The 14,771-nt window shown below is 48.9% G+C and overlaps 1 protein-coding gene and 1 long non-coding RNA gene across 2 annotated transcripts in view; one reads left to right on the top strand and one right to left on the bottom strand.

The window, feature by feature from the left end:
- Iars2 (isoleucyl-tRNA synthetase 2, mitochondrial) overlaps positions 1-14,771 on the top strand; it is a 41,734-nt gene that overhangs the window by 23,887 nt on the left and 3,076 nt on the right. Inside the window, exons 13-20 of the mRNA XM_040737391.1 lie at positions 2,391-2,493; positions 3,130-3,223; positions 6,181-6,289; positions 7,266-7,368; positions 8,278-8,403; positions 8,993-9,124; positions 13,511-13,617; positions 14,399-14,544. Of these exons, the coding sequence (XP_040593325.1) occupies positions 2,391-2,493; positions 3,130-3,223; positions 6,181-6,289; positions 7,266-7,368; positions 8,278-8,403; positions 8,993-9,124; positions 13,511-13,617; positions 14,399-14,544 (920 nt within the window). The remainder of the gene's footprint in view (positions 1-2,390; positions 2,494-3,129; positions 3,224-6,180; positions 6,290-7,265; positions 7,369-8,277; positions 8,404-8,992; positions 9,125-13,510; positions 13,618-14,398; positions 14,545-14,771) is intronic.
- Positions 2,249-8,384, bottom strand: LOC121136665. The gene is made up of 2 exons (XR_005873716.1): positions 8,257-8,384; positions 2,249-6,583 (listed from the first exon to the last, which is right to left on the bottom strand). It is a non-coding gene; the product is annotated as an uncharacterized LOC121136665 (long non-coding RNA).

The following is a 14,771-nucleotide window of genomic DNA, read 5'->3' on the forward strand; positions in this document are numbered from 1 at the left end:
GCCAATTTTAGGTTTTTATATTCATATTATATGTAAATTCTTAGACATTTTGGTAGCATTATATTTTCAGTCTTTCATAAAATATCACCTTAATTATCTTTTGTTTTTGAGATAGACTCACTCTGTAGACTAAGCTACCCTTGAACTCACAGAGGTCTACTTCTCTCTGCCTCCTCAGTTCTGGAATTACAGCTAGGGGCCACTGTGCTTGGCATCTTTCTCCCTTTTAAGATCTTGTGCGTGCGTGCGTGTGTGTGTGTGTGTGTGTGTGTGTGTCTGTCTGTCTGTCTGTCTGTCCTAAAACTGGGAGTCCAGTGGTCGTGAAGTACCTTGTGGTTAGGCTCTGAGCCCAGGTCCTCCGCAAGAGCACAAGCGCTCTTAACCCCTGAGCTGTCTCTTAGTTCCCACGTAGTCTTCTGTGAGGTGTCTCTAGTCTCAGGTTAAGAGTGTGTCAATTGACGTTACCTACTTGGCTCTGCTTCCTTCACAGTTTGTGCAAAGGGTACATTAACCTGTGACTTAGCAGATGGAGAATCTGGGCATTTGCTCTGTCTGCACAGTTAATAACATGCTGGTGCACATTTGGAACTCAGTGCTTTCCCTTCACTCTGTCCATTCCCAGTAACTGTGTCCCTGCTCACTCTCTGTCCATTCCCAGTAACTGTGTCCCTGTTCACTCTGTCCATTCCCAGTAACTGTGTCCCTTCACTCTGTCCATTCCCAGTAACTGTGTCCCTGCTCACACTCTGTCCATTCCCAGTAACTGTGTCCCTGTTCACTCTGTCCATTCCCAGTAACTGTGTCCCTTCACTCTGTCCATTCCCAGTAACTGTGTCCCCGCTCACACTCTGTCCATTCCCAGTAACTGTGTCCCTGTTCACTCTGTCCATTCCCAGTAACTGTGTCCCTTCACTCTGTCCATTCCCAGTAACTGTGTCCCTGCTCACTCTGTCCATTCCCAGTAACTGTGTCCCTGCTCACTCTCTGTCCATTCCAGTAACTGTGTCCCTTCACTCTGTCCATTCCCAGTAACTGTGTCCCTGCTCACTCTCTGTCCATTCCAGTAACTGTGGTGGACCCAGTCAGTTGCACCAGTGGAGTGTGGTTGGGGGAGGGGGGCTTCAAATTATAGTACTGTGTGTATTTTAATCTTTACATAAGGACAAAGCTGGAGAGATAGCTCGTGGTTAAGAGTGCTTGCCACTCCTCCAGAGGGTCAGGGTGTGATCTCAGTGCCCACATCAGGTGGCTTTCCACAGCCTGACTCCAGCTCATGGGGTATCAGTGCCTGCTGGCTTCTAAGAGCATCTACACAGATGAACACATGAATACAAATAAGAATAAATCTTAGCTCCTAACATAGGAAGTGACTTGATAATTAACTCTTCAAATTTGCCTCAGAGTCAGCCTGAATTCTTACACGCATATTAAATATATGTTAAAAAGACAAATGTTGTAGACGGTTCACTTATTAGGTCAGTATTAAGTCTCTCTGTGATGGGCCATTATTTGTATTTCACAAATGAGAACACTGAAGTTGGAGAGGAGAGCCCAGTGCCTCACCCAGTGTCGCTTGGTGAGTTAGTAATTAAGTCACCCCTCTCTGTCCCCAAAGCTGTGGGGTCCATACTGCTGCATGTTGTGTGTAAACAAAGCAGCTCCAAGAGACCCTGGTGTCAGTGGGAAGAAGTATCACAGTGAAGCCAGCCCTGGGGTTGGGACAGGAGGACAGTGAGCTCCAGGCCTGCCTCAGCTACAAAGCTGGACAGACTCAAACAAGGCTGGGTGGTGGTAGCTCAGTGCTGGAGCATATGGGGCTTTACCCAATAATAAAGCGTCTCCTTCCACTAGGGGAAGTCCTGTCTGTTTTGTCACCTCTTGTAGCATCTCTCGCACCTGGAGCTGCTCAGTTGTGTTTGGGCAAATCAGATGGGTAGTTTCTCAAGTCTTGGCCATATGAGCAAGGGAGTTGGACTGTGAGCCCCTGTGGGTCATGGACTAACATGGGCAGAGGGACTCTTGACAGTTTCTGAGTAGGGGTTTTGTGTGCCAGCAGTTGGAGGAGTGCTTCTCTGTGAGCCAGGGGGATCCTGGCATGGCATGACTAGTGCAGTAAGACTAGGCAGAGCCAAATGAAACTGACTTGGTGTGCCAGCTTCGTTTGTCAGGAAGTGAGGGCACAGGTTCTTGGGTAGGAAATAGATGGACTGAAATAGGGAGGCAGGCGAGGAGACATTTGTCTTCCTGGTTAGGGATGTGTATGACCAAGATGATTTTATTTGTACTGAGCAAGCGATTTAAGATTCTACTGAATTAGAGGACCAATAAGTGACAAGCGGTTGTCATTCATCATGATAACAGGTTGCTGATTTCACCTCTTTCCCCAACAGCAAAACCATCGAGCACCTTACTAAGCTAGTGGAGCAGCATGGCAGCGATGTCTGGTGGACCCTCCGCCCTGAGCAGCTTCTCCCAGAGGATGTTGTAGCGCAGGTAAATTGCCCGTAGTGAAAATGTGAGTGACTCTTGGAGGTAAAAGGGATTTTAAGTGACCGTGTTGGAAAACCTGAGTTTGCTTTTCAGAATTAGAGGCAGAGGCGGATGCAGATTAGAAGTGAGCAGTTTTCCTTGCAGTCGAAGCATAGTTTGTAGCACAGCGGTGGAATGAACTTGGGGTATTTGTAACCTCCCTGGGGCCCTGGTTGTCCTGCCTGTCTTTGGGTGACTAAACAGATGCTACCACGGAGGAAGTCCCTCCTGTTGGAGCAGCAGGGCTGTGTAAGCTCGGCCACAGTGTATACACCCTATGGCGTCTGTCTTCTGTCAGAGAGCATCCTGGGAGTTAACCGGGAGATGAAGAAGTGATTGTTGCTCCGTAGCAGTGTCATCACGTGGCCACTCACTTTCCATACTGCAGCAGGGGTTGTATGCAGCTGTGAAGTGCATTTTAAAGCTGTGAATTTGATTGGTTGTGTTTCACTTTCTTAAAACGCTGTGCGTGTGACCTCAGGGCAGCTCTGGAGAGCTCGCCTTTGCCTTGCATGGTTTCCAGGGATCACTCGGTTCCATGGAGATTTCCTGTGACGGTGTGGCCTCTGTAGGTTGAGTCTTCCTCTGCTGTCTCCATAGGCTGGCGGTCCCGATGCTTTGGAATACGTGCCGGGGCAGGATATTTTGGACATCTGGTTCGACAGTGGAACTTCATGGTTTTGTGTTCTTCCAGGTAATTTTCTATTAGGATTTTTCTGTGTGTGTGTGTGTGTGTGTGTGTGTGTGTGTGTGTGCGTGCGCGCGCGCAAGTGCCCATGGAGGTAGGAGGGCGCTGAATCCCCTGGAGCTGGAGTTGCAGGCAGTTCTTAGTCCCCCAATGTAGGTGCTGGGAAATGAACTCTAGTCCTCAGAAAAAAACAGAGGACTGCCACTGACTACCCACGACTCATCCAGCCAGCTCCTCTTTCAGGTAATTTCTAAAAGTTAGATTTTGTTTGTTTGTTTATTTTTGAAACAGGATTTCTCTGTGTAGCTTTGGAGCCTATCCTGGAACTCCCTTTGTAGACCAGGCTTGTAGACCAGGCTGGCCCTGAACTCATAGAGATCTACCTACCTCTGCCTCCTGCATCCTGGGTTTAACAGCATGCACTACTACCTCCTGGCTTCCAGTTAAGTTCTGAAAGCTGACAAGATGCTCAGCAGTTAAAGGTACCCATTACACAAGGCCATTCCCCTAGCTTGGTTCCTGGAGCCCATGCAAAGGGAGAAGGAGAGCGCAGTCTTCTAGAGCTGTCCTCTGAGGTCACATGTACACCACTCATGCACAGTGAGACACATGCAAAGCAACAATAATAGCACAGTTTTGAAAATACAGAAAAGTTCTTAGGTCTTCGACCACAAACATTGTGTGGGTTATTGTTTGCTTTTTTCCTTATCTGGGAGAGTCAGTGTTGTAGTCAGTGTTATATTGTGATGGAAAAACCAAACCACTATGACTAAGGCATCTCTTAGGAAAGAGAGCTTTTACTTAGGGACTGGCTTATAGTTTCAGAGGTTTGGTCCATTGTCGTCATGGCAGGAAGCCTGGCAGTGTGCAGGCAGGTGCTGCAGCAATAGCTGGGAGCTACATCCTGATCCACAGGCTGTGAGAGAACCCATGCCTGGCGTGGGCTTTTGATCCCTCAGAGTTCACCCCCAGTGACGCGCTTCCTCCAAGGCCGATCACTTAAGCCTTCCAGTCATGTTCACTCCCTGGTGACTAAGCATTCAGATGAGCCTGTGGGGCCTTCCCATCCACACACCGCAGTCTGCTGCAGTTCAGATCTGGGAAGGCCCGGGACATCCTTAGTCCAGTGATTTCCCAGCATACCTAATTTTTTCCCTCAAGGTGAAACCTTGTTTAGAACTGTACTAGTTAAAATTTGAATGGAAACTTTTAGTCAGCTTGGGAGACGGAGGTAGGAGGTTAACCTGAGCTACATAGAATACCCTAGCTCTTAAACAATCGACAAAATCTGTTATTTTGGTTTTGAGCTTTTTTTGTTTTTGGTGGTGGTGGTGTTTTTAATCCCCCCTCTTCATCAGCAGTTTCTTCTCTGGCCTACTTGGCAACCCCAAGGCACCCAGTTTGGAAATCATTGTTATAATGTGACCCCATCATGTCTCACCAGGGATCCAGTTAGAGCCAGGACACAGAGGTCACGTAGCTGCTGGTGTCCGAGTGCACGTGTGGGCCTCTGCTGTCCAGCCCCATTCTTGTGCCCTCTGTGAACCTTCCTAAGTGCCCTCTCACTACAGACAACTCACACTCCCAGCTAGGGAAGTGTTGACTCATGGGATGAAGACAGTGGAGGCATAGTCAAGAATCAGAGGGGACAGGAGGAGGCAGCTGTGTGCAGATGCGTCAGAAGAAAACGCTGGAGGATCCCAAGGAGTTAGACATAGAATGAAGAAAACCTGACAGCACAGGGAGCTTAGAGTCGGGGAAGGCTCTGGGGGCAGAGTTTCCTATCCCACCAACCAGGCGGAGACTCGTCATTATTATAAATGCTCAGCCAACACCGAGGCTTGTCTTCAGCTCCTACAGCTTAGATGAGCCCATTCCTATGCCTCCCTCCCTGTGCTGCCCCGGGCTCATCACCTCGTCAGTGAACTGCCCCTGCTGCTGCTTCCCTGCTTCCCATCTGGCTCACAACTCTGGAGACCCTGCCTTACTTCCCAGCATTCTTTCTGCCCTAGCTGCCAGCCAATCAGCTTTCTTTATCAGTGAGAGCAATGTGTCCTCACAGTGTACAGGGAGATTACTCACAGCAGGGCTCAGCCCCTCATGCCCCACAAAGGGCCAGCTGTGACCACAGGGCTTCCTGCTTTCTAAAGCAAGGGGCTGGAGGCAGCAGCTGCTCTGTGCAGCTGGACACTAAAGGATTACCTTCAGGTTTCACATGGAGTAAGTGTGACCCGAGACCTCACTGTGGGGGTGTGCTCTAGGGACCTAGCAGATCAATGTAAATTCTTCATCTGGACTTCGCAGCGTCAGCAGATGGAAAGCCAAATACATATAAATTCATGTGCATCCATTAAGATTATGCTGGCTAACGAGATGTTAATTTAAATACATTTTTGTATATTAGCTTTCGGTACTTTTCCTAACTATGTTTTCCTGGACACACTTGAGGCCATATTGCAGGCTTAGGTGTTTTGTCCCTGTGCTTTTGTAGGCCGTGTAGGTGAGCGGCACTACTTGTGCATTTTCTGCAGGCACATTTGCAGTGAGCCACGCCTTTAATGGCTGAGCCATCTCTCCAGCCCTGCTGGCACACTGGGACAGCCTCCTCAGTCTCAGGACCTAGCGTGCCACGTGCAGAGTGGTAACAGACAGCACTCATTCACTGTCCTCGGCAGCAGAGCTACTGACTCTCACTGTCACAACACTTAAGAACACTTAATGCTGGATGTGGTTTTGGTGGCCAGGGACGGTCAGGGCGAGAGTCATGCTGGGCCTTGGGTGTATTAAACTGTCATTCACACCTGCCTGTCACATGACTTCCGTGCACTCTACACGTGGTGGATGGGCTTCACTGCGGCAGAGTGTGGTCACAGCAGAGCACGGTTTGCTTACCTCAAGCCCCCAACACACACTTGGTTTTATTCTTGTTCTGTTAGCTTCATCTTGGTGTTAATCCATTTCAGGCACTGAGCAGAGGGCTGACTTGTACCTGGAGGGGAAGGACCAACTCGGGGGCTGGTTCCAGTCTTCCTTATTAACAAGGGCGGCCACAAGGACAAAAGCACCTTTCAAGTAAGTGCTCGCTCTGTGCAAAGTGAAGCTGCTGTGATAATCCCGAGTGCCTGCCCGCGTGTGCCACACGGCTGGGGCAGATGTGCAGAGGCCAGCCATCGGCAAGCCGCAGCACTGCTCTTCCAGGCTCTGGGACAGGGCACTCGCTGAGGCACTGTTGTCCAGAAGAGGACATAGGGTTAGTCTGTTGTGATAGGTACAGTTTGTAAGAAAGTTCCAGTTTCCTCCAATCCCTCTGGAGGTGGAGATGAGGGGATCTGAGGTGGTCAGCTTGGGCTGCATGCAGACCCTGTCCTGAAAAGAACAGCGGAGAGCAACAGAATCAACACAAGAAGAAAAGAAAGGGGGAGAGACAGTGTGAGGTGTCTGTCACTGTGCAGCAGCTTGCACCTCCTGGGAGATAAGATTCTGGAGTGGAGTAGCTGGGCAGCCTGTAGAGCAGCGTCTCCAGTGGGGAGAGATCACCACGAGTGAGGGAAGGACAGTGTGGGTTGCTGAGGGGAGCCTGAGCTCAGCTCCTGCCGTGGGATCCGCAGTGACTAAGGACTGGACCCCTCTGGGGTGAGAGCGGACAGTTGCTCATCCGTGTGCCGCACGTAGCAGGCTTCACTCAGGGAGAGTGTTACACAGTAGCCTGAGAGTTTGGTCTGCCTCACTCATCGCCTGCCCTCAGACAGTGAGCTCACTGACCATGTCTGTGTTCTTCAAAATCAGAGTGGGGAGCACTGTTTTTCTAAAGTTGTTGTCTTGAAGCTAGTTTTACGGAGGTGGTCTGCCCTGCTCTGTGTTCATCAGAGACTGGGCCACGCTCTAATACACAGAAAATAGAACACCTATTTCGCTGTGTTTAAGTGGAGGACGTCCTGCTTGATGACCTTGATACATGAATGCTGAGAAACGAGCTCCACCCATAGTCTGTCAAGATGAATCTGATGACCAAATGATCCCTCTCACTGAAGTCACTTATCTATCTTAGGACAGTGATGGTTCATGGATTTACACTCGGAGAAAAAGGAGAAAAGATGTCCAAGTCCCTCGGGAATGTCATTGATCCTGACACTGTCATCAATGGAGGAAAAGTAGGTGTCTGACTGAAACTTGTTTTCGTTTTGTTGTCAGGCTCTTAGATAGCAATCCAAGTCTTCAGCAGTTGCCTCGGTGTGAACAAACACAAGACTCTCTGGTAGGCACAGGCTATGCTAGGGATGCTGGCAAGCTACTCGGGAGGCAGAGACATGAGGGTTGTGTGAGCTCAGGAATTCAGGGAAAATCTGGGCCAAGAAAGGCAGATGGTTTACTATAATGTTTTAAACTTAAACTTGAGTGTGGGCATGTGTTTAGAGGCCTAAGGTGTCAGGTTTTATTCTGTGAAACTACAGTTTTATAATGAAATGGAAACTTGGGAGAAAAAGAGTGCCAATTCTGAGTGCACATTACTACATTCTTAGGATAAGTAAGAATGGCCGTCAGACCGGGAGAGGAGTCCAGGGTGGGTTGCCTTGCCCTTTCTCCTGTGGTCACTGGGCTGCTAGGGGATAAGGAAGACGGAAAGAGCTCTGCACTCCCCACACTGGGCCGTCCTGCAGCTGCTTTGTGCCTGACGCAGAAGTCCTGGGCGCTGGGACAAGCCTGGGGTGTGCCGACTGTGTCTTGGACAGGACTGTCTCACTCGCCTTTTCAGATACAACCTGCTTTGGGGTGGCTGTGCCTGTGTTTAGGTTCCGTGTTCAAACAGCCTGCATTTACAGTCCAGTTTCTGAGGGGGATCTGTAGCTGAAGCCTTTGTTTCTAATTAAATTTATATTATTTTACTAACTCCTCTTAAAGATCAAAATTACAAGGGGAAAAAATTCTCACAAGTGCTTCTCAGCTAGTTTCGTCACTGTACTCAGACTGCCGCGGTGCCCAGCACTGTATCGGAGTCCCTCTGCTAATAGAGGAAGCGGGATGAGGAGGGAGGATCTCACCTGTTGTTTTTCAATGAAAAGGATCCGAGCAAAGAGCCTCCCTATGGAGCTGACACCCTGCGCTGGTGGATAGCGGAGTCCAACGTCTTCACTGAAGTAGCCATCGGCCCCTCTGCACTCAGTGCTGCTAGAGATGACATCAGCAAGGTCAGGCCTTCTTGTTGAAAGTTTGAGACATACATGCAAACAAACTACTTGTGACCGTGTTTTAAATGCCCTGTGTTGTTACTTTGTGTAAAGATAGTCACACTAAGGGAAGGTATACGTCTTTAAATCTGATTAATGTACAGACTGTTCATCACATAACCTTTTGTGAATAAGCGCAAAGCAAAGCTGGCTAGGGAAGGGTGGTTGGCCCAGAAGAGAGTTAAGGAAAAACTCATCCAGTGGTTGTTTCTCTATAAAACTGGGTTTTACAATGAGAGTTAGGTTGTGCCTCTGCAATCTTATTTAGGAATAATAGGATTTAATAATCTTATTAATAACAGAACCTGAGCTGGGGGTTGGTAACCACACCTTTAATCTCAGCACTTGGGAGGCACAGGCAGGGGGATCTCTGTGAGTTCTAGGCCAGCCAGGTCTACAGATAGGATTGCCAGTGCTACACAGAGAAACCCTGTCTAAAAAACTAAAAGAAAATAACAGAACTTAGAAAAAAATTAACGGTTGTAAAGTAACTGGTAAATTGAAAATCTCATGACTTGTCTTTAATTGTTCTTTCTCTTACTGTGACTAGCTTAGAAACACACTCCGCTTTCTCTTGGGAAATGTGGCTGGTTTTAACCCAAAGACAGATTCTGTTCCTGTCGAAGATATGTACGTCATAGACCAGTATATGCTGCACTTAATTCAGGATTTTTCGACAAAGGTCAGTATACAACAGCAGGTTTTGGCAAATAATATCAGCACCTTTCCCATAACTTTTAGTGGGTGGACCTTGCTAGAAATCATAGCTAGTGCTCCCCAGAAAGTACACTGCTATGCTCCACACAGTTCGAAGTGACTGTGGGTTGAAGCATTTTCATGTCCTTGCTGAATTATCGCTATTTATTTATTTATTTATTTATTTATTTATTTATTTATTTATTTTCATTTAGTTAGTGTGTGTGCACCGGAATTCATGTGTGGAGGTCAGAGGACACCTTATGGGAGTTGGTTCTCTCCTTCCACTGTGCTGTCAGGAGCCTGCATGACCCAGTAACCCTTACATTTTTGTGTGCCTGAAAACACAGTACCATGCAGATGAGCCGCATTGTCAGGTCCTGCTGTAACTCAGGGTGTCTTCTGTCCTCTTTTGTTGTTGTTGTTGTTCTTTTTGGTTTTTCAAGACAAGGTTTCTCTGTGTGGCCCTGGCTGTTCTGGAATTCACTCTGTAGACCAGGCTGGTCTCGAACTCACAGAGATCTGCCGCCTCTGCCTCCCAAGAGCTGGGATTAAAGGCGTGCGCCACCAACACTTCTGCCGCAGCTGCTGCTGCTTTTGTGTGTTTTGTTGGTAGAACCTAGGAAAACACTTCCCTCCATGGTTGATTTTGAACAGGGAACCCTTCAGTGGATGTCTCAGTTCAGGCTCTCTCAAATGCAATTGGACATTCAGAAATTGGAGCCTTCAGTGGCGGGGGTCGTGACTTCAGGTTATCTTCTTACTGTCCCAGTAAAGAACACAAGTTTCCCTGCAGTGGCTGTAGTCTTTCTAACACTGACAGCTGCTGCTCTTGCTGCATCTGCTGGATATGCAGCTTGAATCTCACAAAGGTGCCTTTCCTCACCAATCACACATTTTTCAGACCTTGTGCTCTCTGTCATACAGGCGACTAACAAGAGCAGACAGTAGCAGTGCACAGCATGGATGCCATACTGTCCTCAAGTTTTCTCTCCCAGACAGCTTCTTGCATTATTTTTAAATTTAGCCTCACCCAAGTTACCAGGACAGGGGCTGGAGAGATGGCTCAGCAGTTAAGAGCACTGCCTGCTTTTCCAGAGGACCTGAGTTTGATTCCCAGCACCCACGTGGTAGCTCCCAACCATCTGTAACTGCACTTGCAGGGACCCCACTCTGTCTTGTAGCTTCTGCAGCACCAGGTACATAGGTGGTGCTTAGACATACAGGCAGGCAAAACACTAGAATGTAACACAAAATAATGTTCAAAAGTTACCAAGACAAGGGCAAAGTGTGGCTCCATTCTTTGCCAGAATGTAACATGGATGATATCTGGCCAGTTTCCAGCAGACTCCCCTTCTAAAATCTCATGAGTTGGGTCTCCATTGTCCTCATTTTTCTTGCCATTCTCGCCTTCCAGACTCCCACCACAATGACCCACTAAATATCCTGCCTTCCTGAGCCCACAACCCTTACCTCTTCCACACCCCCCCAAACGCTTCCAAAGATGTCCTTACCAGAACATATTTATCACAGCACCCCCTCCACCTGCCAGAGTTCCCTATTAGTTACTTTTCTTTTCTGACAACCCCAGAGAAGAGTTTATTTTGCATTGATTTATTTGGCATGGCAGGGTGTGTGTGTATGCATGCATGTGCGTGCGTGCGCCCGCACACATGGCTGTCCTCTAAGAACAGTTGTGGAAGTCAGTTCTCTTCATCCTGCATGTGAGTCCCAGGGGTTGGATTCAGGTTATGGGGCCTGGTGGCAGGTGCCTTCACCTGCTGAGCCGCCTGACTCAGAGTTTAAGAAGACATACGGGACGTCATGGCTGGGAAGAGGTGGGGGCTCTGTTCACTTCTTTTCTCCTTTGCATTTGTCCTGGGTCCCTGACCGAGATCTTACCATTCATCTTCAGGGCGGGGCTTCCCTCTTGGGCTAAAAGTCTCAGGAAACACTGTCAAGGACACATCCAAATGTCATCTGCTTTGTGGTTCTGAATCCTGTCCAGTTGACAGTCAAGGTGAACCTCACATGAAAGAGACACAGTCTGCTTTCCCAAAACGGCACATGTTTTGCTCAGTGTCCCCTATGCCAGAAGCATGCTTGCAGATTCACTGAAAAAACGGAAGAGGGCATGCGTGAGGGACCATAATTAGTCCCTGGCACCTTCCCTTCTTTGCTGTCTTAAAAATGATATGGTTTGGGCCAGTGAAATGACTCAGGCATTGACCCCAAAGCCTGATGACTTAGGTTTGATCCTCAGAACGCACGGGGGAGAGAACCGACTCCCAGAAGAACCGCTCCCCCATCTGAGTCATGCTGTGTAGCCATGGCTGGCCTGTAACTTGCTGTGTAGACCAGACTGGCTTCAGACTCAGATCCCTCTGCCTCTACCTCTCTGAGTGCTGGGATTAAAGGCATATGCCACCATACCTGACCTAAAAAAGTTACAAAATAAAAGTGTGATCCCATTACTTAAAACTTGCAGGTGGGGAGTAGCTGGGCGTTAAGAGAGCTTCCCTAGCATACACAAAGGTCCCGAGGTCTCTTGTCAGCACTGCAGATTTAAAAACCAAACAGACCAGACGTAGGGAGGATGGTCTCCTTGGTGAAGAGGTTGCTGTACAGGCACGAGGGCCCAAGTTTGATTTCTAGAGCCCAGATCCCATTTAAAAAGTCAGGTTTGGCAGGAGCTTGTGATTCTGGTGTTGGGACGTTGAAGACAGTTGGATCTTGTGGCTCACCAGCCAGCCAGAGGAGCATACCTAAGACCCAGACCAAGGAGAGACCCTGTTTAAAAAGCAAGGTGCATGGTTCCTGACTCAAGCTTGACCTCCGGCATCTACACATACCTGCACCTATGCATATATGAGCATGCATACTTACACAAAACAAGCAATTAAACATAAACCCTTCTTTCCTTGGTATGTGTTTGCTGTCATTTCCCTAGTAGTGATTATTTTGAGTATTCATGTCTCTAGTGTTGTAATTTTAAAAAGCAGCATGCAAGAGAAAGTTGCCATGGGGCAGCTTGGGCGGAGGGTTTTTATTGGGGGAAAGTAAATGGGAAAAGCGGGGAGGGCAGAGGGGAGACTGGCTTCTGGGGACAGGAGCAGGAGAAGAGGAGGGTGAAGGAGGAGGTGGGCAGGGCCTTTTAAAAGGGAACATAGTGAATGTGCACAGGTGGTGCTCTTAGTGGCTGCAGCTGAGGGCGTGTCCTGTCAGAACCCCAAGGACAGGCCAGTACAATGCCTGAACACTAACACCTAGAATGACATTCCCTGGCATTCTTGTGTCTTGTCTGTCTTGGATGTGTGTCGCATGCATGTATATGTGTATGCTTTAGTACGTGTGTGTGCGCACTCTTGCGCGTGCATGGAAGCACAAGGCTGCTAGTGCTCTTACAGCTCCTTCTCTGAGGCAGGTTCTCAATAAAACCAAATCACATGGGCGGGAAGATGGCTCGGCAGGTACAGGTGCTTGCTGCCAAGCCGGGTGACCTGAGTTTTAATCCCTGGGGCTCCTCCACACGTGACCTGTGGCTCATACACACATGCCCCACCCCTAAATAAATGTAATAGCAAGTTTGTAAACATAACAAGAAAAGTGAACCAATAAACATAGAAACATATTTAAAATTTGAAGGGAAGGGTTTATAAAAGGAAAGGAAACCCCAGAACTCACCCCCATGCTGGTATTGCAGCAAGTGTGTATCAAGGACCCCGGCTCCATGTTGAAGCTGGAGTCACAGGCGTTGTGGGAGGGCCGCCATGGCTGCATAGCAAGTCTGTTTCTCCTGTCCAGCAGGCGTGGGGGCTGAGCCAGCTCCTCTGAGATGCTAGTGAAGGGGCCTGCTTCCCCCAGACAGCGCCTCTGTTTCTGCTTCCCCGAGACAGCGCCTCTGTTTCTGCTTCCCCGAGACAGAGCCTCTGTTTCTGCTTCCCCGAGACAGCGCCTCTGTTTCTGCTTCCCCGAGACAGCGCCTCTGTTTCTGCTTCCCCGAGACAGCGCCTCTGTTTCTGCTTCCCCGAGACAGCGCTTGTTTCTGCTTCCCCGAGACAGCGCTTCTGTTTCTGCTTCCCCCAGACAGCGCTTCTGTTTCTGCTTCCCCCAGACAGCGCTTCTGTTTCTGCTTCCCCGAGACAGCACTTCTGTTTCTGCTTCCCCGAGACAGCGCTTCTGTTTCTGCTTCCCCCAGACAGCGCTTCTGTTTCTGCTTCCCCCAGACAGCGCTTCTGTTTCTGCTTCCCCGAGACAGCACTTCTGTTTCTGCTTCCCCCAGACAGCGCTTCTGTTTCTGCTTCCCCGAGACAGCACCTCTGTTTCCGCCGCTCATTCCAGCTGCTGAATGCATCCTGTCTCTGTTCTCTAGATCACTGACTCATACAAACAGTATGATTTTGGGAAAGTTATCAGGCTGTTAAAAGCATTCTATACCAGAGAACTCTCCAGCTTCTACTTCAGCATAGTCAAGGACAGGTAAGTGTGACTAAGCACACAGCCCTCAGCTGCATCCAGGATGTCACCGTGGGCAGTTGGGCAGTAGTTACCCCCGGGATCTGGGGTCAAGCCTCACTTGGGCCCTGCCACTTAGCTTCATGTTTGGGGCAACTTAGAGTGTAATCTCAGTGTGTCTGAAAAATGAGGAGGGTAATACCCATCCTTCTAGTCTCAGCACTCAGGAAGCAGGCAGGAGGATCTCTGAGTTCAAGACCAGCCTAGTCTGCAAAGAGTTCCACACCAGGCCAGCCAGGGCAACACAGTGAGATCTGTATCAAAACCTACTGCAGTTCATGTGTTCGGTTCCCATTTACAGTGAGTCACAGCTTCTGGTAGATGAACACCATGCTGGACTAGACAGGCAGTTCTGTAATGACACTGGCTTTCACAGTGCTCCCAAGAGCAGGTGAGGGGTGGGCTTGGTGACGAGTGGGGCATGAGCTGTCAGCCCCAGCCTGTCACATGGCAGGTACCTCAGCAGCCTTACCATAGGTTTACAGCTCACATTGTTTTACTGGAAACCCTAATGGATTGGGAGTCATTTCAATGCTGCCGGTTGCTTTATTGGTTGTGTGCAAAGACTGATCTAGACTGTCATCCACCTTAAAGCCAGAGTTGGGCAAACATGGGGAAACCGGTACATCTTGAGAGGTAGAATGGGACAGAAGTTGTCCAAACTAGCATGGAGTAGACGCAGTGGCAGCACCAGACGTGCCCAGGCCAGGGCAGCGTGCCAGCGCTAAGCAGGCTGTTCTTCTAGGCTCTACTGTGAAAGCCAGAAGGATCCCAAACGGCGCTCCTGTCAGACTGCATTGGCAGAAATTTTGGATGTGTTGGTGCGTTCTTTTGCTCCAATTCTCCCTCACTTGGCAGAAGAGGTGTTCCAGCACATCCCCTATGTCAAAGGTAAGGACAGCTGTCCTCTGCAGGCAGGGTCGGGGCAGACGACTGGGCTTGCCCACGTCAGACATGTACCTGCAGTGCTGTGTCTTCTTACGGAGTCGGCTGTCTCTGTGCCTTCCGAGATGCACTAAGCACCTGACAATATTGAGAAATTACTTTTGCTTACATGTGTTTATGATGTTCCAAACTGTATTTATAGCTTTTTAAGTTTTGTTTGTGTTTTGAGACAG

The sequence above is a fragment of the Mesocricetus auratus genome, unplaced genomic scaffold, assembly GCF_017639785.1.
Source record: "Mesocricetus auratus isolate SY011 unplaced genomic scaffold, BCM_Maur_2.0 Super-Scaffold_100676, whole genome shotgun sequence".
Taxonomy (NCBI): Eukaryota; Metazoa; Chordata; class Mammalia; order Rodentia; family Cricetidae; genus Mesocricetus; species Mesocricetus auratus.